Source organism: Leptonotus elevatus, chromosome 2 (genome assembly GCF_054856555.1).
Source record: "Leptonotus elevatus isolate MCC_2025b chromosome 2, RoL_Lele_1.0, whole genome shotgun sequence".
NCBI classification, from domain to species: domain Eukaryota; kingdom Metazoa; phylum Chordata; class Actinopteri; order Syngnathiformes; family Syngnathidae; genus Leptonotus; species Leptonotus elevatus.
The window spans coordinates 22,951,786-22,975,824 of record NC_141240.1 but is presented as its reverse complement, the minus strand read 5'-3'; the positions used below and the strand labels follow the sequence as shown (position 1 = coordinate 22,975,824).

At 40.8% G+C, this 24,039-nt stretch overlaps 1 protein-coding gene across 1 annotated transcript; it reads left to right on the top strand.

Annotated features, from left to right (window-relative positions):
* Window positions 1–741: 741 nt before the first annotated feature.
* Window positions 742–23,557, top strand: c1qtnf12 (C1q and TNF related 12). The gene is made up of 8 exons (XM_086069384.1): window positions 742–1,671; window positions 13,524–13,628; window positions 15,060–15,171; window positions 15,261–15,448; window positions 16,730–16,838; window positions 17,983–18,076; window positions 20,790–20,868; window positions 22,361–23,557. The coding sequence occupies exons 1-8, from the start codon at window positions 1,495–1,497 to the stop codon at window positions 22,457–22,459; spliced, it is 963 nt and encodes a 320-aa protein (XP_085925510.1). The 5' UTR covers window positions 742–1,494; the 3' UTR covers window positions 22,460–23,557.
* Window positions 23,558–24,039: the final 482 nt, after the last annotated feature.

Genomic DNA, 24,039 nt, shown 5'->3' with positions numbered 1-24,039 from the left:
CTACATTATTAACACAAGTTATATCCAACAAGTAGTTACTCTTGGGGGCAATTTGTGAAATAAGAAGGTTCTTTGGAGGCTGGTGGTTTCATTATTGGAGTGTACAATCTATCGCCCTACTTTGCCACATAAAATATGGCGGCGCCGTCGATGTAAGGTATCATGTTCCTTACAGCATAGATATATCTCTATGGCGACACCACGAAGACGAGTCGGGGATAAAGGTGGAGAAGGGTGGGGATTTCATAGGTGTACTTCACGCTGTTGCCGCTGGGTGGCACAAGGCTAAAATATATAAGGTTGCAAACTAAAATCTGAATCGAGAGGTAAGTATTTTGACAGTTTACGCAGATAAGAATAATTTTCTTGTACACAAATTTGCACTGATTACAGTTATTACCAGTTGCCCCCTTCCACCCACCCACCAGGTAAGAATTACTTTTTAAATTGCCAAATTACCCTACATCTCTCCAGCAGGTTTATTAAAGATAAGATTAGATGAATCTGCTCAAGGCAACTTGGATCTGAGCGTAGGATTTTTGGAGATCCACACGTCTGAACATACTTCTCATGCATAAGCAAGTTGTTGCCAAAGTACCTCTTGTGCTTCAGGTGAGATAAAACAGACCTAGGCCAGCTTGTGCTCTTGCCAACAGTGGAGCAGGAGAGGGGTGGGAGGGTGGCTCATGATAAAAACTCCACCGTGCTGCCTCCTGAACACCCAGAATGCGAACAGGGGAGAACATGGATACACAGAGCCCAACGCCAAAAGTCATTCCTGACGTGTGATGTCAAACAGATGTGAGTTTGCTGGGGGGGAGGCGACCTTCAGCAAAACCCCACGGCACCTGAGTGTCATGCGGTAGAAAGATTGCAGTTCGACCCTGTGATAGGATTAAGGAATATTCAAAAGGAACCACAGGGAAGAGATTCGCAAGACTGGACCCTCCCACCATTGTGTCTAATTGTCCCATAAGTGGATAACAGACAACACCTTTTTCAGAACCCCCCCGACTTTGGCTGACCTTCGACTTCAAGTCATTACCGCATCCCTTTGCCGGATCCACTGCACAGTGAGAGTGAGAAGAAGCAGCCGCTGCAAAGCCTCAAGTTTTGGACACCCCTCCTCTCTGCTGCTTCTTTTGGTACACCCCCTTGCCCCCCCTACCTCCCATCTTTCAGCTCACCCCCCAACAGAGCAGAAAGCGTGAAAAATCTCACTAATGGGTTTATTTGCTGTCAGATCTGAGCCCATGTGTCATTCCCTCGGAGCATTCTGCTCGAAACATTTCATAGTTGAGTAAGCCTGCACCAAGTGGCCGAAGCGGGGTGAGGGGGGTGGGGGGGCTCAGCTGCAGTAGTCAGTGTGACTGTCTCTTGGACTTTCTGCATTCTTTTTGGCTCCTTCTCATCATTCAGGACACCGGGGGCTGGTGAGCATCCTTCCTCAAGAGTATTCCGTCTCCATCAGGAACCTGGTGAAATCTTTTGGAGATGTGGTGTGGGACTGCTCCCCTGATTGTGGCGCTTTGCATATGTTGGACTTACTGCATCTTGGATGGAGTAGAAGCAAGAAAGGAGAGGAAAAAGCAGAAGGAGACACCACTGCAACACACAGAGACCTACAACGTGACTTTGTCCAACAGCGAAGAAGAGTCTGGAATTCCCAAGGTAGTGACTGAAACACTTGAAAACAATTTATAATTGTACCATATTACGGTCGCTTTTTAACAACAAGGTAATGATAAGTGACATGAACAGATTTATCACCACTTTGTAGTCCCAGAGCGGAAAAGCGGAACGGTTGCAGGGGACAGGTGTGACCTCTCGGGTCAAACCTCAGCAGGCCGCATCGAAATGTGTGAAATTCTTAATGGATGACTTCCACGGGTATGCCAGGAATGTGCACTGCTAACGGCTGATCAGAGCATCAATTAGTGTGAAATCTAGTGTGAATGTCCTCCAACTACTCTGGGGACAAATAAGGGGGTTTAATGCCAGACAGGAGTCACATGCTTCTTCTGAAACTAGATGTAAAACAACAATGACGTGTTTTTGTTGGATTATTATTTCTTGATCACTTGCCGTCATTTTGTCCTTCAAGCTCAGCCAATGTCAGATTGCGTCGAAACATTTAGCTAAAATCTCGCCAGTTCAGTGGTGCCTACTGGCTGCAGGTTTGGCTTTTGGGGTGACTGCTGTCCCGGAAGGCATAATAAATAGTGCATTCGATTCAGTGCTTAGCATCCCGGTGCAGCCGTGTGACCGACAACAGGTTGGACTCACTTATCAGTCGGGATTTCCCAGAGGGTAAATCATACTTTGTCTTCGGACTTCAGCGTAGATGCTCAGCTGCTGGTGCCACTCATCCACATTCATGGCACGTTCACCAATCTCAAAGTGCTTTACCAGATGGTACGTCTTGCTTGTGGTGCATTGTGAACTTATCTTGCTTGCTTTAAGTTGACATCTCGGTGTCTTTGACTGTCAGTCCACAAGCCCTAATGACCATGCCCACGCCATAGTGATTGAGGAGATGCCCTCCTAAAATGAGTTTTGAGAGAATGCAGAATGATGTCGAAGACTTTTATGATAATTTTGTGATGGCAGGAACAAAAGTCACAAAATCCCATCACAATGTTAAAAAAACAGAGGGGTAAAATCTATAACTTCAAAGTAGAGGAAGCACAAAATATTGCACACAGATGTTTTGTTTAACATTGAAGAAGATTCCATCGGGAAGTTCTACAAGCAGATGCTTGAGTATGTGGTAGATTGAATGCTATCAACATGCTCATTGCAACTGTTGGAACCCCACAGCGAGAACTTAAATCCATCAGTTCACAGGACGAGTAGTGTGAATCGTCGATTTCTGGAGACCATCCCTCAGTGTCACATAGTGCTAAATTGTCACCGCATAGCCTTGTGATGATCAGCTTGGATCCGTGAAAAAAATAAATCAGAAAGTTGCTGCAGTTAGACTACATGCAGCTGATAATTGTTCGTTTCTCAGATACAGTTCTCAAGGAGGTCAACCTGGAGTCTTTGGCTGCTATGGACATGGTCACGTACAGTAGTGTGTGCTGAAATACACACCAAAAGTGACTATTGACAATTTTTATGTAATTTTATGTGCCTCTGGTTAAAATGCATATAAAAAAAAATTCTTAGGATAATTTAAATATAAAAAATAAATCAATAAATAAATACTAAAATAATTCCTCAAATTTGTTTTTTTTTTTCATTACAGAGCAATAAAAAATAAATAAATCCAAGACTTAATTTGAGGAACAAATTTCAATTTTTTTTCAGGTTTATCCCAGGGAGCTGAAGCAACTGAAGAACAATTTTTTTTCTTTATTAATTTTTTTAATAGAATCAACAGCTTTTATTTCTTAAATTCACAGTGTGTATCACAGCAATCTGTATTTTCCTGTCTTTAAAATAAATATATTTTTTTAAGTGAAAAGAAAAATAAATAATTCCAAAAACAAAGATAAGATCTGCCGTAATGTCATTTTGCAAACATTTATTGTGCAGACCTCAAAAGTGAAAATCAAAACTCGGGACTTTTATTGTGAAAACAAGCAATAACTTTACTGACTTCTAACCTTATAAGCAACACCTTCTAGCTAACCTACACTGGAACAGAAGTTAATTCATACCTGGTTCAGGAGAGAATAACCTTCCCTCCAGAGTCCATACACTTATTTATATGCCTGTTATTTATTCTGTTCAAAGTTGGATGTTCTCCGGTTTAACAATGTTCCAGGCAGACGTCTGTGAAAAGTTTATTCGATCACTCAAGCACTTAATTTCAGTGTTAAATATGCTAGCTGTGTCCACTTTAGGTTAGCTTAGCAATTAGCATGGCTTCTCCGTCTTTTTTTTGGCCATCCTTTTATGAGAATGATACCTGTTAGAAATATTCACCACCACGGAATTGATGATTACTGAGAGAGAGAGACTCCGCAATGTGTTTAGGCGCCCTAGTAGCCAGCCAAAGCTCGCCGCTAACTAGCTGTTGCATCTTAAGTAACACAGAGCCCAGTGAAGTTTTTTGGGACCTTCTTCGCAGTTAATTCTGTTTTGCTATTCAATATGTTTTGCCGAGGCCAAAAAGAAAAAAAAAATCCTTTCCAGCACCTGTGGGAGTTGTATGCCTTGCTCAAGGGCACCCAAACAATGAATGTGGGGGTGCTTGTTTATTGGTTTATTACTGGCGATGAATATTTGTGATGGTTTTCCACCAGGCAAGTTGTTTGCTTTCAGCCCACCCATTATGTTGGCATACTGTCCTATATACTAGCTTTCTTTCCCTTCGCCCCTACCTTTGGAATCTTAGTCCCGTGGAAACATGCAGTGAGTTCTCCTTTGTATCTATAAAACACCATGTAGGTGGTTGTGGTCCGCTGCTGTTTATTTGGCTTGGGCCGCCCTGTAAAAGCAGAACCAATGAAGAATGACCTTGTGTCAACTCTTAAGTCTGAGGAAGATTATAGCCCGCTCGGATTCCAATCCTCTGTCCCATCCCACAGGGTGCGGGGGTGTCTCGTTTTCTAAAAAATGCCTTCCCAACGCTCACCTACCCTACTCGAGGTTCACCATAGTAGGCCCTGTGTCATGATGTAATTCCTCTGAACATTAGGTGGGCGGATATTTTGAGAACCGTGGCAGTGTTCTTCCCAGTCAATTGATTCTGTCATTCAAAGACTCGGTCTGACTCCGCTGTGTCTGGGACATCCAATCGGGGGGCGGTGCGGCCCTGGAAAGTGGGACAACCTACTGTGTAAGGTCCTCACAAAATCTGTTAGAATGGATCCTGAAAGAGAACACCTTGGTAAGGATTAGCTCCCCCTCAAATCCCCTCTTCTCCCTCCCCACTAACATTGTTTTCATCTCCCACAATCAGAGTAGAGTAGATTTTACGTTGACGTTGAAATGCTGAAAACAAGCTGTGTTAAGTGTTCTCCCCTTGCACAAGTATTTCCCAACCACCAGGGTTAGGAGGGTTACTTTTAAAATGTATTCCGTTACAGTTACAAGTTACCTGCTAAAAAATGTAGTTAGTAACGTAATCCAAGTACCATAATATTAAAGTAATGTAACTCGATTACTTTGGATTACTCCCAAAAATTAATATCACCACAATATATATTCTATACGATGTGCCCTTGCTATTTGCGGGGGTGATAGGCACCCGGGCAGCCTAAAAATTGCAAAAATCCTTGTGTAATTAAAAAGCATGGAGGCTATAGATTGGTTGGTTGGTTGATTGATTAATTGATTGATTGATTGATGTCCATATGCTGTTTTCGAACTGTCACTGAAACCATAGATAGATAGATAGATAGATAGTCATCCAATGAAGATGACGATGTGTGACATCAACTGCAAATGAACTTTTATCCCAGTCACAAGTTTAGCCGTGTATATGTTGTGTGTGATGTTTAAATAGTGAATTGGTGGGAGGAAGATTTGTTTGTAAGGTGTAAATCACATTATGGATGTAGGCTAGCGGTCTAGCTAGCAGGAAGCTACAGCGCGTAGCATGCCGCTGGACTCTCAGCTCAAACTTTCGCTCCGAGTAAGTTCCAATGAATACTGGTCGTCATTTCCTCCTCCCGTTCGTGAAGCTTTTTGAAACTGCCCGCGTGTGGAGGACACGACTAGTCAATTAGTTTGTCCCCACCTCCCCGACATGTAGCAACGGTCCCACTCGCACGGGCGTGCTCTCTCTCTCTCTCTCTCTCTCTCTCTCTCTCTCTCTCTCTCTCATCGTAGAAATTGTAATCTCTTGAGGTAATCCCCATTTTTAATAAATGTACCTGTAATCTGATAAGGGAAGACAGTTACATTTTTTTGTAATCTGATTACGTAACGGCGGTACATGTTTTCCGTTCCAAGCCTGCCAACCACAACAATAGCAGACCACGGCATTGCTAATGTGTCAAACATAAGCTTTGTCACATTTTAAACCCACTCATGAAGTCTGATGAAGTCGATTCAAAATAACCGGGAGGCCATGCCGTTTGTGTGCATGCGTGACATATTTCTTTACAAAGTGACATTGTGGTTTTCCTCTCTTTTGTAACTTGTGCACAAATATTGTTGTGACAACTCTACCGGAGTTTGTAATATATATTTTATAATTAATTAATTAATTACCACAATTTAACAAAAATGTTTTACTAGATGGTGTTGTCATGTAAACGGCCTCCTAAAGATGCCAGACGAGTGTTTTTTCCATACTGTCCCCTCTGATGAGTGATGACAACCGAAACTTCCAGCTTGACCTAAACAACAAAAAGCTCGTCATTACTTCTCTCGCCACACTTCTGCGTTCAGAGGCAAAAGTGTGCCCTGTAACCACTCAGACTGCTTATTTAGTAAGTTTATCACTCAACACATGGCATGGAGAACAACATTTCTGGTAGAGGTGTCCTGGCGTGAAATGTGTGTTGTCAAACGAGCCAAACATTTACACTCCGCATTTACATTTTTCACCCTCATGCCAACTGGAAACACTTTTTCAAGATGACCAATCCTGCGTGTGGGCTGCTTGCTGTGGGCAAACCTTGGATCGTTTTTCATTTGAAAGTACTGTCATTACAATAGCGAGATGTGGACTTTTTATTATACAGTACATTGTCCCAATTTAAAAGCCTTTAGGAGAATGTAAGCCTCATTGCTCTCCAAACAAAAGATGAGAGCAATCTGTCATTGTTGAGCGCTCCAAGGAATCCGCAATGGCTGTAATTGGGGGAGTCAAGTCAAACATCACACCCGGCGTGTTGATAAATGGCTGCACTTTTGTTTCCTCTGGGGGACATTTTAGATCAACCTCTAACGCCTCTCTGACGGTGACACGTCTGGTGACACTGGAGTGTTACTGCTTCGAATTTGATTCTGCTTACTTAACATATCATTCTTCTCTTAACGTCCCTTGTTGACGCTGCTTGGAATGAAAAGCAGCCCATGTGCTAACTGAACTGAATTCTGATAAGATATGCTGATGTTGATCAGTGTTGAAGTTATGTACGACTTTTAGAGGTGTATTTCCCCTAAGAATATGGGTGGAATTTCAAATTGTACTGTATTTGATTTCAATAGCCACAAACATTCACAACAGGCAATCTCCACAAGATGATTTGACTCATGTCAGCAAATTGGATGCACTCAGGTTAGCAGGATGCTCTTATCGTGCACCGCCTCGGGATCCCTTCCTCTCAGGTTGTGATGGGTGCACTGTGATCCCCATCCAGCCATGCATGGATGACTGCACAGGGAGCAGCACAGGCATGGAAAATAACGAGAGGATTATAAGGCTCTTCATCATCCTGTCTATCCAGCCTTAAGCCTGCCTGTGCAACACTTTCTTTCTTTTTTATCAGCAACAAAACACAGCTCTCTGCCCCTGTTTGCTAACTTGAGCTTGAGCACTTGTAAAGTTGAGCAAAATTAATTGAAAATACAGGCAAAGCTTGAGATGGAGAACCGAGAGTACTCACTGTGTGAATTTTTGAAGCCCTCAGCCATATTTTCTCATTAATTAATACATATGAAGTCAACCATTTCCCCCCAAACTAGACAAACTAACCCTATTACAGGTACTTATAAGGATTATTCACATACAACCAATCATTTCTTTTGTGGCAGAATGTAGTTCAAGGCTAATTTGTAATGAACAGGAACATAAACAATAAGCTTGCTGGCCATTTTGTAGGGTCCATGACGTCTGATCTCAATGTTGCATCTAATTTTTAGCAAAATGATTGCTATAAATAATATTAATAGAAATGATAATAATAATAATATTTTTATATATTTTTTTTAACCAAAACCAAAACTTGTTCTGGTCCATTTCCAGACTGGTGTGTCTGTGGCATGGCCTGGAGCACCACGGAGCAGCGTAAATGCTGTCGAGCAGATTTAAAGCCTCTCATCTACAGGCAGACGACTTGACACGTTCTCTCAGTTGCGGCTGTTGACTGACGAGGCTACTTCCAAGCACTCGTGCATCGGTAGCGATCAAACATGGGGCCCCGGTGTTCTTTGTCAGCTGTCAGACTGGAACCAGGGCCCCGCTCCATCCCCACTTGAAAACATCAGTGCAGTTAGAATTGCATCAAATGAATCTTTGCCCCTCTTACCACTCTTCAGGACTTGCACGTTACAAGAACAAAGAAGTTGCCAATCAAAATTCTCTTAATCCGTGGGCAGTATTTTATTTTGAAAGGGCTTGGTCAATTTTGAAATGGCTTGGTCAATTTTGAAATGGCTTGGTCAATTTTGAAATGCCTTGGTCAAAACCAATCAAAAAGCCCAAAATGGCTCACAATACTGCCTAGGTGTTTTTAAACTCATCTTGCCTTGGATACCTCCTTTCCCAACTCCTGCCCCTGGTCAACACAACAGAACACTACACACCTAAACCACCTGACATTCCGACAGCTTCTGCCCCCTTTCCATAGAAGCAGCCAATTGAATTGTACTTTCAATGTGGCACATTATGATCATTTTTATTAATTTAAATTTTTTTTTTATCTCTGTGTGTTTGGGAATTTGGCAGGTGGACCAAGGACATTTTTTTTTACTAGGCCCCGGCTCACGTGAGAATTTAGTGGACTAAACTTTAGAGCAGATGAAAGCAGGTCTAAGTTGTGGCACAGGTGGCGTAACGCGAACTTTGATTTGATCGAAGTGCAGGCAAGACCAATTCTGAGTTCTGTCGATGTGATTGGTGGATGTGTCACACGGACGTACAATCAGGGGTGGAAGGCGGTCTCCCAAGTGTCTACTACAGAGCAACCAGCGTCAGTTCATGCTTCCGCCACGTAGACCGTGCGCCTCTCCTATGCTGAATGAGAGGAGCCGGGCAGCAAACTGGCTGTGTTCACTCGCACAATGGTGAAAACGCACGTTTCTAACCACGCAGGTCTACCAAATGGAAGAAAATTCCACCCATGCGGACAGTTACACCTTTGCGCTTTGCGCTAGACTTGCGTAGGGCACCAAAATAGGGCCCTATGACTTTCCTGACCAATTCCTGATGTACTTTAAGCCACAGTTGCCATTGTCGCCATGTAACAAAACAAAACAAAACAAAACACACCAAAAGCTCGTCATCCCAAGTTTTCATCCAAACCCTCTTTTGAATATCCTTTGTTTACATATATGTGGGTTTCTAATCTGACGTGCAGTATGTCAGTACTGTCATTATTGTGGTGGTTATAAAATACACAAATTATGCATGTTGTGCAGACAAATGGAAACAACAGTTTTTATTTGTTTTGATTTCAAATGTATTTTAACAGGCTGTAAGAAACTTTCTTTGAAGTTGATCAAACCATCAGAACATTCCATTGTGTTGAAACAGTTCACAACAACTGAACAAGTGCGTCATTCGTTATGAGGATTAAATTATTTATAGAATAATTACTGTGATTTTTAGCTCGTAAATTAAGGTCATAATTACCTTGGCTGTTGGCATTCATCCTTGAGTACAGAAAATCCTTGAGGGGCAAAATTTTAATAGTTTGATTGATTGTGTGAGTGTTTTAAGAGGATAACAAGCTCCGTGTACGGGTGAGTACCTGTTAATGATATGCTGTCTTTATTATGTAGGCAAAGCCAGCCCTATAATGACTCACATGTCTGATGTGAAGCTTTGACTTACTTTGGAATGAGTGGCTTTTGTCTCCCCTAAAATACCAGCTTTAGGGTTAAAATACTATTATACACAACCTTCAACTCATAATTCATTATTCAATAATTCATAGGTAAACATTTAAGACAATGAAAACATTGGTTCACTTTGGAAATATTACATCAAATAAAAAGATTCCTTCAATCGAAATAGAAATGATTTGTTCCAGGATCTAAGTCAAAAACATTCAAGTAAAATACAAATAAAAGTAGATAAGAAACTGCAAGTGACATTTGACATACTTGTATACAAATAATGTAAGCAACGTTAACCACAACTTAGCTAACCTAACCTTTAATTTTCCGCAAAATGTAAAAACAAAGGCTAATAGTAACATCGTGTTGTTGAGTTATTGCTTTAATTTCACAGTTCACAGAACTCAATGCTTGTTGGGTTCTTGCCAGGGCACTCTGGGTTAAGGCCTTAATTATTAATTAATTAACTCTCCATCGCAGTCATTGTAGAACATTTGCAATATTTGCTCTTAAAACACATTAATGTTGTTGTTTGTGCCATTTAAAAAGGTAATATTAAAGCTTTTTTTTTTTTTTTTTTACATCATGCATGCTCCACCAATGCCCAGATGAGCACGAAGAGCCCTGACTGTTTTACTCTAACTACACCTATCAGCTTTTATCTTCCCTTTACAGTAGAGTGTGCGGACCCTCACACTCCACAGTTTCTTTGGGGAGGGAAGGGGCGGAGTTTTCTTACCTCATTTAAAGTCATGTCTTTGTTTGTCAACTGTGACTGTCGCTTTAAGAACGTGCACATACTCGCACGCGCACCATGAACGAGCCTGACGCAGATGCTGCAGTTACGCTTTCAGCCAGAGGTGGCAGTCGCGAGTAAAAAAGTGACAAACTGCACAGAGATCCTTTAATAATAACAACCAAGAGCCTTTACAATGATGGCTGCTTGGCTAGAGAAATGCTGTGTACTGACTTCCTGCACTCTGGTTGTTACTGTTTAGTTGCCAAGCTAACCAGTGATGATAACATAATGCTCCAAAAATGTCAAATCTCTTGCTTATTAAGAACAAAAGAGAAACCCATTGCCTAGTTTTACAGTTTTCAACCTATTTTTGTAGCACGGCGCACGGGTGCAAGCTTGAGACATTTGCAGACCGCGCTGCGCCTTGCTGGGCATTCCGGCAGACCGAGGAGATTTTCTATTACATGCCTGACAATTTGGTGACAGAAGTAGACTAGACTTTAGACCAGGTGATGCCAGGTCTAAGTTGTGGCGCAGGTGCTGTACCGTGATTTTGGTGGATTTGATCCAGGCACATGCAGATTCCGCATGCTTTATTAAATGCAGGGGTGGTGGGGGGTGGGGGTTCGGGTTGTCACACACAGATGCAATCAGGTTGGAAAGCTGTCTCTAACTGCACACTTCGCAGCAGCCAATTTACAACATCATCCACAAGTAGGCCTAGAGATCTTCTTGCAGTTCCTTATTAACATTTGCATGTGCCGATTTCCTGCATGGACTCTCGTGCGTCGGTTATGCTTTTGCAGCGTAGACTGTACCCCAATCCTCTGCTGAATTTATAGCGAATGAGGTGAGCTGGAAATCAACCCGGCTGTGTCCAGTCCCACAACGGCGCAAACACAGATTTCTCACTGTGCATGTAAATGGAAATGTCCCCCATAAAAAGAAAACTCCACCAATGCGCGGGGTTAGACTTGTGCTGGGCATGAAAATAGTGCCCATTATGCTGGCTACCACACCCCCACACCCCCACACACACCCACACGCACCCCCCCCCCCCCCACACAATATCCCTTTAAAACTGCACTTATTCTTAAAAACTCTCAGTGGAAAATTACCACGAGGATGTGTTTTATGGAAACTGTATCGGGGGCCGGAAAAGTAGTCTCATAAGTTGTCATTTTAAAAAAAAACATACAAAAAAATTGCTGTTGTGTGTTTCCCAGCCTCAGAAGCACAACAAAAACGGAAGAAAATCCAACATTTGAACTTGTTTATTTAGTCTGCTGTCAGACAGAAGAGAAACTCCAAATATTTGAGGGGGAAAAAGTGTTTTGATTCCAGCACATTGAGAAGACAAACAAGAAGCCACTCTTTTTTTTTTATTGCAGTGGAACAAGAGGCAGGTCTTGTACAGTGAAAAAAAAATGTTGTGTTGGTTTTGCAGATAAGTGATCTGCGTCTTGCTGCCAAACCTAAACAAATTCCATTTCAGACGACTCACCTTTCGTGGCTCGTCTTTATCTCCTCATCTATCTCGACTGCAAGCCTTTGACGTTTGGTGAAAGGCTGCTTAAGATTGATGCAATTGGAATTCACTCAAGCTCTGGTTTGACATAAATCAAATTGTACGGTGCAATGCATGAAAAAGTTGTGTCCAGATATCTTGGAATATTTCATGCCTGGCTAATGGAGGCCGGGCAGTAACTTATCATAAGTGAGTTATTTCAGACACATTGAAAGGTAGACTAACAAAATGAAATCATATGGAGCCTGGGTATATAGTACACACAATTGCAATGTGTTGTTATGTTATTATTATAAACAAGTGTAGACAGTCCACGAAACGTACGTGCAATTGCAGAGTCTGTTTTTTTTAACCATCTTGCTCAAGGAACATTCCACATGTTAAGAAATCATTCACTGTGTTTATATTTGTCTGAGGCTGTTTGGGAAAATACGATTTGACATGGCGCCCTAGTAAAATACAATATCTCGAAGGACAAAATTTGCAATACAGTAATTGATTGTTTTGGAAAGAGCCCTTGCCTAACTTAAAATGGTAAATCCAAAACCTGCATTTAGTTTTCCCAATGAATTAAATTGTGCAAGAGACACAGAAGGACTTCTAATTGAGTCTTTAAAATTACTATTATCTTTAAATTACTTCTTAAATTGAACTATGAATGTACAACATTGACTAATTTATAACATTATATTGACAACATATTTATATAGTATTGCAAAATATGTATGTACACATAAATGTTTGGAATACTTCCTATTCCTGATATAATAGCCTTGCACTTTTATTAGCTGCAGAGAGTACCAGGTACCTATTATGGATAAGGTGTTTGTTAGAAAGGTAATTGTTACCCCACAAGTAAATTATGATAAAAAAAATAAAAAAATTAAGTTTAGCTTCACAAACGCCATTTCAAATGGAGTGGTATGGTATCAGATAATTACATTGTTTATTTAATGTGGATGATTCATTGGGTGATTAATTGGCGTGGAGGTCGCTGTTTTAGGAAATGCAGTATGGCTAAGGTGATGTAAATAACTTTATTTTACACTCAAAATCAGTAGTGGGCATCATTTTTGCAAGATTCGGGTGTCCACTACATATTTTGTTCAAAAGGAAAACCCGACTTATGTGGTATTGGTTGACTAAATTCATGTTACAGCCAAAACACAATAAAAGAAAATATTTTTAATAATAATTTAAAAAAAAATTGCCATGCCTGTTTTCCTTTATTTTGTACAGATTGTATTGTGTACACTACAGCTCATAAAAAAACCCAAGATATTATAATGCAAATCAAGAGTGCTTTTCTACAATGCTATGAATAAATTATTCTAAGAAATGAGACCATGTATACAACTTTTGGCTCTGTCAAAATATCATACAGACTACACACATTAGAAGTGCAAGGTCTATTTATTTTTATTTTTTTATTGTTGTTTACAGTGTTTTGGAAAATAAATTTTCAAATATAAAACCACACAGCTTCAAGCAGATGCTGTATGCTCACTACATTTCATTTAGAGTGTTTCCCCTTCTTTGCAAACCCGAGATAATTTGACCTTCTGGTTGCAGGTTTCTGACAACCAGAGAGTGGATCCATTGGGTTCATGGATGGACTTTGTCAAACGGCCGGTTGGCAACTTCCCAGCAAAATGTCGCAAACGGAAAAGACCTCTGGTAAGAAGATGGCAGTGTTATGTTGTGGTGGTAGTTGAGGACCCAAGTGCAGGGAAGCAGAGTGAGGAGGCAGAGGAATGAAGTCCAAAAATGTTGAATTAAATCAAAACGGGGAGGTGAACCACGAACAGGCGGCAAACAAGAAAACAACAAAGTCCATAATCCAAAATAAAACTAAACTAAACAAGAGGGTGGCAAAGCGAGGGGTAACAACTGCAGCTGTCATGTCATGTGTGACATATTAAACACATTTACGTATTGCAAAATTATGTCACACTGACAGCTACAACAAGATGTGACAACTGTGTTCATCAGACAATGGACCGACAAGGATTGACAGCAAACAGGAAGCTCATGCTGCATTCGAGGATGGTCGGAAGTCGGATATATCAGAGTGTTGGTTTTTCCCAGGTTCGACCTGAAAGTGTTTGAGGCGAAAGTAAACAACCAAAATGGCAGATCGTGATAAATAGTTTTTTATTTTGGTCCTCAAAACTCATTTTGACCTCCAGCAAACTTCTCGTAATTTTGCTTCATTTATTGTTTTTATCTTATTTCATAAACATTTCATACAGTTTAGCAGTTCACCGTATAATTCCATGCAGGGAGATAGCGGAATTCTGTCGCATATGTTGTGTTACGTGAAGTCATGTAAAATATTAATGAATGAAGAAAGCTATTTAGTTTTATACTCGAGTAAATTGTGTCACATTGAAGTCTTTCGGTGAAAATTTGCAAGTGGGATTTCCGAGTTCAAGGGGGCGTTCCTGTACAAACTTCCTGGTTTGAAGTCGGAAAAGTCTGACTTCCGACCATCTTCGAATGCAGCATAAATACACAAACACTGGCTGACATAACGAGACACACCTGGGCAAGACACAAGTGGCTGAGGGCACTGATTGGTTGACACGTGAGGAAGGACATGACAATTCTTGATGAGACAAGGAAAACAGAACAAAACACACATCATGACTAACTAAAGGACAAAATCAAACCTATCTCAAGCCATGGCAGGCAGAGAATGTCAAAAAAGAATCCAAAACTGCCTCCTTTCTATTAAGTTATGTTAGCTAATGTCTCCTCTTGCTACATGGCGGAATAAGATTAACCTGAAAGACGAATTTACAATATATACCATACCATACCACGTTTTTTGGCATCTTTTTATTGGTACCAAGGGAAATTGTAAGCTACCTAAAAGGCTAGACACCGTGTAGTGAGTCGATTTCTGTACATGGAGTAGTAACTTCTAGAATGTGAAGAAGACAAATAGGCTACCAGAGGATGTCTTTGTCTTATAATAAAAGAGCTGCATGTCAAGAAAAAGATGCCCTCCATTGTTACGGTGTGACCCGCCTACAGCCCAGAGACATATGAGCATTTGCTTTTCCAAAATGTGCCTTCTAATGTTTAGTCTCTGTCCTTCCCTAGCCAGGCCCACCTGGTCCTCCAGGTCCTCCGGGCCCACAAGGACCACCTGGCACTCCTGGAGCTGAGGTGACCCAGGAAGTTCTTCTCCAAGAGTTCAAAGAGATGATAAAAGGTAGAGGCACGTTGGTTGTCCAGCCAGTAAAGGGCACATAACCTGCAGTGTTACGTTCACGTTAACTGATGATCTTGTGTTTCTAACAGAGGCTACAGAGAGACGTGCCGTGGCTGTGGATCGCCAAGCCACTTCCAGCCAGCTTCCCGTAGCTCTCCTCACCCTGCGGGAGGACATGACCTCCTACCGGCGGATAGAGGAGGCGTTCCATTGCAAACTTAAAGGACCCGTGGTGGTTGACAAGAAGACTTTGGTGGAGCTCCAGAATTTCCAAACAGTACGTTCACAACCACCGTCTGCTCACTGCATGTGACTCAAGCCTTTTCCTGTGAAAATGTGGACACAATCTGAAGATTTGTCCTTATCCTCCTTAAAGAGGTTGCAAACTGTTTTCCTGACCCATTTGCTTTTCAGCGATAAGCCAGTAGTAGGAAGAGATCCGTGTTTGGTAGTCATTGTTTAGTTTGTGTGAGGCATCATCCCCTCAGTGGTAACTGGCACTGGTAAAGCCGGCAGTTCCACCCAAAGACCAACCAGTCAAAAATATCAGCTCAATTCCACACATCACTCTCTGGACGGCACACAAAAGGCACTCTGTCTGCGACTTGGAATACACTTTGGAGAGGACAGAAATAGACACTGTAAGAAACAGCTTGCTGTAGTGGAAGAAGCCTGTTGACGAGGCTAGCATAGCAGATCCTTTATAGACGAAGGTAGACAGGCCGCGTGGAGTTGTGACATGCTCGGATAATTGAAAAACTCAAAGTGCCACAACCAAAACCTTTGAGTCTGTTTCAATCAAATACCAGTTTGTTTTGCTCTGCTTTTGTTCGTGATCGACCAACCAGGTGCTTTTTACACAATATCTGAAGACAATCAGTTGTGGTCTGAAGCCAACTGATAAATGAACCAATCATGATTTAGGTTATCCTAAACATCATAATGGTAGCATAATGACATGCAGGGCTGGGCTGGTCATCTGGCATGCAGGGCAGTTGTCCGGTGGGCCGGCCTCTAATGAGACCGATACAGTGCTTTTTAATTATTATTTTCCTACATTTACCACAAGAGACTGGCCCATAATTTAGAAGGACGAGTCCATTCATCCATTTTGAATATAGATAGCAAAACTGAAACATCAATAAACATAAATGGCAGAACTACATGTTATGTAAGAGTCTGGCTTTTTCTCCAGAAAAAAAAAAGTAAGAGTCGGGCTGGGCCGGGCCGGCAGGCCTAAGTCAAAATGCCAGGGCCGATTTTTTTTTTGTGCCGGTCCAGCCTTGATGACATGTAGCCTGTAACCAGATGAGACTGATGAGCTAGTGAAAATTGAATACGACTTTGGTTTAGTGCAAATCTGAATTCCAGTCGCAAAGATATATATATTTTTTTTCCAGCAAAGAGTAAATTATCTTATGTTTCTCTGGGAACTTTGAGATTTTAGGCGCAAAGCTTGCTCACAAAAAGTACAATTGCCTCCTTCTTCTGTCACATACGTTTTCCTCAAAGCGCTATTTATTTCTAAAATGCAACTTCTACCTTACAATATTTTCAGCCACCAGCCAAGGGAGCCTTCTTGAGAGGCTCGGGCATGGATCAGTCTACTGGCAGATTCACCGCCCCCATCACAGGGATCTACCAGTTCTCTGCCAATGTCCACATTGGTAAATCAAAATGCACAATCCATTTAAGACATTTATAGTTAGCGGCTACTCGTGCTGCTTCATAATTATAATATTCAACCTCATTGCAAAAATGCATGCATTGGAATAATTGCTGATATTTGATAGTTGATAATTTTTTGGGACAATAATGTGTTCTATGCAGTCCCACTAGTCTAAATATGGCATTCTGGTTAATATTGCGTTAGTTACTTAATATGAGTTAAGCATCAAAATCCATCCATTTTTATCCATCTCAGGGGGCGGCCATTTTGCCACTTGCTGTCCACTGAAGATGACGTTGCTCAGGTCTCAGGTAACAACCAATCACAGCGCAGCTTCAGAAAAGAGATGAGCTGTGATTGGCCTGAGGCCTGCGCAACATTGATGTCATCTTCAGACGACAGCAAGTGGCAAAATGGCCGCCCCCTCAGATGGATAAAAACGGATGGATTTTGCTTCATAACTCATATTCCACAAATGTAATATTAATTAGAATGTCATGTTTAGACCAGTGAGGTCACATATAACATATTATTGTCAGGAAATGTTTAAGGTTGACTGATACAAATAAGAATTTGTTTTTTAAAGTCTTTGCTGGGGTTTTTGAATTGAATTGAACTTTTTAGACACGCAGATTAATGCAATTAATTGTGAAAATGACAAGACACCAGAAAACTAAAGAAAAAAAGAGAGACCGTGTTAATGGATAATAATAATGTACAACCTAACAACTGAACATTAAAATGGCATCTTTCTCTTTAGAGTCGTCCCCTCAATGTGTAATTGACTTTTAAGCCACCGCGGTAAACATGCGTGTTTTAAGCTACAAAGACAAGAGCAGAAGCTAATGCTAAATAATAAAAATTAAAATGTTTGTCTGTGTTCTGCTCAACTCTCCCACACACATCGGAGGTCTATCTCCAAATGTATGTAGGTTTCCTTGGTGGTCCAAATATAGCCTAAATTATTATAGACGGCTAAGTTGGTAATGGTTATCCGAAGTCACCAATGCAATGCTAATAAAGCTATTTTGCACATTTCACCACCATAGTATCCAAATGACTTTATAATGTGCTACAGTTTCTACTGTAAACACAGGAGTATTGCTTTAGATGTAACAGCAAATGTGGACTTTTTATTTCAGATCACAGTGAGGTTAAGAGAAGCAAGACCCAATTAAAGGCCAGGGACAATATCCGTGTATTAATCTGCATCGAGTCACTTTGCCACAGATACACGTAAGTATTACACATTATGGATATTACAGTGCATCCTCTGAGGCCAAGCACAATCTGATCCGGGATTCTGGTCAGTTTCATTGGCCCTATTTTTGTGCTCAGCACTAGTCTAACTGTGCACATGGGTGGGGGTTTTCGTTCTTTTGCTAGACTAGCAGAGATAGACGAGGGCATTTGCGACATTTTGCGCCATTGTGGGAGGGAACATGGCCCACTCCCATCCAATTGAAGAGACTCCCCTTATCAATCCATTTAAATTCAGTGCAAAGAGATGTTTTTCCACAGACATTTCCATTGTATTAATGTTCTCAAAAAAGAGAAAGAATAATTGAACAAGAATGCTTTGTTATCGTTATATCATTCATTGATTGGTCCATACCTGACCTATTGCATTGAAGTGTGAAGTTGTGCAGCCAAAACCTACCTCTCCAGAAAAAGGGAAAAAAAAAGAAAAGAAAAAAACCCCTACACTGAATCCATCTTTCTTTTACAGAATTGTGCTATTCGTGTTGTTTGCGGTTGTGGATACAGAGACCACGCTAATCCATTAATTATACAACTAAAAACTGTAAAATTTAATGAATTTATGGAGTTTAACCGCCTTAAAATATTGTATCAAGCCCATCATGAAATGTTACCAGTTAATATACAAACCAAATTTATAAAAAGGGAAAGTGAGTGCAAGTTTTACTTCTTTCTGTCCCCTTTAATTTCTTTTACTTTACTTTGAATTTCAATATTGCTTTATATTGTCTTTTTTCTTTTACAAATGAATGAAATAAATTGAATTGAATTCTTCTGTCAGGTCATACAGTTTTCTCATATATGACAAAAAAGTGTTGCTGTTTTTAATTGCAAACTCCGCCATTTATCCACTGATAATACGAGGACATAAAAACAATAACACACGCCTAACGGATGCCGCACACATCTCTATAAGGAAGTAAAACGATGTGATTTCTTATCACTTAACCTGTGGACTTTCTTATTTTCTTCTGATGTTCTCTTTACACTCTGTGTTGAGGCTACGCTTCATTTGGAATAAGTCACACAAGAAGAACTATACAGCAAAATATGTGCAAGTGTAATCCTTTGATGTTCACTGACCTGAACTCTCGCATGAAGTCATGCATAGTGGTGAATCAAACTCCAAAGTTTACTGTGACCAGCAAATATTTGTCAAATCGCTGAATTGTACAATTTCAGGGGCATCCCCTTGCATTCTACCAACACTTGACATTTTAAACATCATGGCACCCGCATCACCTCAATGAGATGTTTTTATGATTATAAGGAAGCCAATAAATCTGACGTGCTTGACATTCTCCATTTCCATCAGTTTACTTTGTAACAGTGTCATTTTACCGCTTGCGAGCACTGCAGTTGAATTCAGGCCAGAACCGTCACATTCTTTCAATTTGTACGAAACCAGTTTGGCAGTTCCTGTGTAAAAGCACAGGAAGCGTCTTATATTCCTTTTTAATTTGTTTATCATATGAATTGCTATGACAACTGTGTGATTGGCATGGCCTAAATGAATGGCGTGCTGACATGACAAAAAAAAAAGAGAAAATGTGCGTAAAAGTGGGACAAAACAATGGGCCTGGCGAAATCCATCGGGACTCTGGACTTTTAAAGCTTAAACGGCAACTGTCCCGGAAAGATTGGAGACTGTCCCGGTAAATCAGGGATGTCTGGTCACACTAACCAAACACCTCCACTTAAACTCTTTTCCTTGTGGCCACTAGTTTGTGTAAAAAGAAGCAGGTCTCAACCAAGAATGGTGTCATTCTTTTCTGATGCAAAAGGATAGTTGTTGCAATAGAGAGAGCCCTCTGCCCGCCATTGGCGGTCCTTTGGGTAGAATCGTCCTTGTTAATATACCATTCAGTTGTAACAATGGTTGTGGGGGCCACAAGTGGCTGTGTTTGTTTGTTCTGATTTGTCAGAGTCTAAATGATGAAATCTCTTGAGAAGGGATGAAAGGACAGCATTATGTGTGGGAGACAGGTGCTATCTTAACTCGTAAGCCTTTAGAGATAGTTTCTCAACCTTGATGTAGATGGCCTCCCTCATTCCTCTTTCAAACCATCTGTCGTCTCTGTCCCAAATGTGTACATTTATATACACGCACGCACACACAAGTGCTTTTCCTCTTTGAGGTGCAGGTAGTCTGAGTAGGCACATGTTACGGCAATTCAAAAGAACCACAAAAAGGGAATAACGATTACCAGCTCCAATATTAAATATTTTGGTTTTGTAAAGTAATGAATGAATATATATTGAAAAATATTTTCAAATTTCAATTCTCTGTTTCCATTAGGTTTTAGATGTCCCAACTTAAGTGGAATTGAGGTTGATATAAAGAGTGCTTAGCTTGACTTTTCCCAGCCAACACTCCAGACACTCTTGCAACACATCCTTCCTCGACCGCAATCATAAAAATGCAGAGAATGTTTTTTTTCATGTGAAGACAAACGTGATTGTTTTGCTATTAAAATGTTGTTGTATTTTCCACTTAACATAAGCCAGTGCTTCCCACTCAGCAGGTGTTGTTGGCTTGCTAATACGGGAATATGTTCACTCCATACAACATTATACAAACCTAAGTAAAAAATAAATGAATTAATGAATGCAAAACGTTCTAAGGAAAGTTTCCAATGTCTATGCAACAATGCAGTAGTTATCAAAAATGATATTTGATGTCTTGCAGCTCGTTGGAGATGATTGTTGGCTTGGAAAGTAACAGCCGGATCTTCACTGTGAGCGTTCAGGGACTCCTGGAGCTCCAGGTGAGTAACCTGTGTTCTCTTTTTAATAGACTTCTACTTCATTTGGTGATTTATTTTGGTCAAATATGAACACAGGAAGGATGGGTAGTGGATTACATTGTCAACTGTAATTGTTAGTATTGAAATATTATTGTTAATGGGATGTAAAAATATCTCTTATTGTAAACTTCTGTGTCGCATTAAACAGACAAAAGTAGCTCATGGAAGTTGTGGATGGAGCTCACCGTCTATGTTTTTAACATTTGACCTACTTTTTCAAACCGCTGGTCCACGTACAAACAAGAACAACAACATAGCAAGTGCAGCATGTTGTGTGAGCGGGACGGTCCATCAGCACCACCCTCTGGGCCATGTTAGCTCTTGGTGACAAAAACTGTTTTTCAGGTGCGCTGTCCAAAGTTTTAGACACAATGTTACACAGGAAGGGAACCCGGGATGAGTTAAATGAACTCCAACATGGCTTTTTTTGTTTTTGTTTTCTCCCAGGTGTTTTATGGTAAAAACCATCAGAGCTACTGAACCTAAACACAAAAATGTGAATTTACCTGGCGGCCTTTTACACCTATTGCCAACAACATGCACAACAGTTGGCCATTTGCTGATTTGGATTATAAGCGGGGGAAAATACTAAAATGTGTATACCCCACTTTACACAACTAACTAGTAGAAACTGAATCAATCGCACCTCCGCTGTAGTCGGCATGTTTTTTTTCATTCTTAGTGATCAATTAATTGACAACTAAAACTTTGCTGAGATAATGAACTCTTGCAGCCGTTTGGGTGAGCCACGTTCAATCATAACATCCAAGGGTAAACAAAAGCTGACTTGCCAAACACGTCTTCAGTTTAGCATGTATGCACCTGCTTTGTCATCTGAGAGCAGCAGTTTCCATCCTCCAACACACCTGAGTCAAAAGATTAGGATCATTGTCAGCCTTCTTCAGAGCTTAGTGAGGAACTGATTATATGAATCAGGTCTATTGGAGGAGGGAAACATCTAAAATCTGCAGGATTCTGGCCTCCGAGGACCAGGATTGTGGAAGATAAACCCTTCTTCTGATTATATATTTTTTTCCTGACAGCTTATCAGACCACAAAAAGAGGCATAACACTACATGGAGGTGGGTTAGTTGTGAGAGCTGGGGCTGCGCCGCTGTGGGAGTGGTCACTGCCAACTGCCATCATGGGCAGTTGAAGTGACTCGTTTCGTTCCCTTTGAAAATGGTGCGCTAGTCGTGCACTAGACTCTCAACATGGTGGAAGCACATCTGCACCCTGTAATGGTGTACATGCAAAATGAACATTATGCAAAGGTTAAGTACGTTATAAATAAGTTGAAATGAGTTTAAAGAATGTGTGATTGTTTAAAAAATAAAATAAAAATCCATATCAAGGATTTTCAATTATAGTGAGTGGGTGGGTCTGGGACACATGATAAATGGGAGTTGACTGTATGGACTGATGCGTTACATAATTTGTTGCCCTCTTGCAGGCGGGCCAGTACACCTCCATCTTTGTGGACAACGCCGCCGGGGCCTCCGTTACGATACAGAACGGCTCGGACTTCATGGGAGTTCTCCTCGGCGTGTAACGTCACATGGCGACGGTCTGGTGTCATTTTCCTCCAATGAACCGCTCACGAACGCCACCGCAAGACTGCACGGCGACGTTCCAAGCAAGTCTGAGATGACTTTTGACTTGATGCCGTTTGCTAAGGTGTAGGTTGAAGGGGCGGAGCTTAAGTGAGTTGCGTTTTCTATTCCACTGCCCTCTTTTTTTTGGACAAACTTGTGCTGCTTCACCAGTAAAATGACCTGAACATGCAACATGTCATTGTCATGCTTGTAAGTCTTTTTACTCCACATGGAACAAATATCAAGTAGTGTCTCTGTGTATATAGGAGTCATACCGTGTCTTCCGATCATTTTCTCAACAATTTACTCCCATATTTTATTGATATTAATTGTGAGCGATGATGACATGGTGAAAAAAAACACAGCACTGAACTGTGTTTTATGGATGTGCTTGTCATGGTTTTGTATGTCCCAGTAATGTTTATTTGATTATTGATTTGAGTCATCATATGCTGTATATCAACAAGTGTCCGATTATATTCCTGCTATATATTTGTAATTTATCATAACGGCATACAATTGTTTAGGATTGTACTTTATAGTATTTATGTTTGAGAAAATGTATCTACCTTGTGCTATTTGACTGTTAGATTCCTGCAGCAATAAAATTGTAACTTTTTACTCTATTGTAGCCTACATGCAGGGTTGGGAGGGTTACTTTTAAAATGTAATCCATTACAGTTACAAGTTACCTGCTAAAAAATGTAGTTAGTAACGTAATCCAAGTACCATAATATTAAAGTTATGTAACTGGATTACTTCTGGATTACTCCAATATTGAGTATGCTCATGAAGACAAAATAAAAATAAATATCACCACAATATATATTCTATACAATGTGCCCTTGCTAAATAGCAAAAATCTAGTGTAATTAAAAAGCATGTAGGCTATTGATTGATTGATTGATTGATTGATTGAAGGCCATATGCTGTTTTCGAACTGTCACTGAAAGCAACCACACCTCACAGTTGGATGGATGGATGGATGCAGTCATCCAATGAGGATGACGATGTGTGATATCAACTGCAAAAATAAACTTTTATCCCAGTCACAAGTTTAGCCGTGTATATGTATAAATAGTAAATTGGTGGGAGGAAGATTTGTTTGGAAGGTTTAACTCACATTATGGTTGTAGGCTAGCGGGCTACCTAGCAAGAAGCTAGAGCGCGTAGCATGCCGCTGGACTTTTGCTCCGAGTAAGTTCCAGTGAATACCGGTCGCCATTTCCTCCTACCGACCGTGAAGCTTTTTCAAACTGCCCGCGTGTGGAGGACACGACTAGTTAATTTCTTCGTTCCCACCTCCCCGACATCTCTCTCTCTATCTCTATCGTTCTCGCTCTCTCCCTCGCCCTCTTTCGCACTTTCTCTCATCGTAGAAATTGTAATCCCTCGAAGTAATCCCCATTTTTAATAGATATACCTATAATCTGATTACATGTTTTTTCTGTAATGGAATACAGTTAACATTTTTTGGTAATCTGATTACATACATGTATTCCATTACTCCCCAAGCCTGCCTACATGTGACCACTAA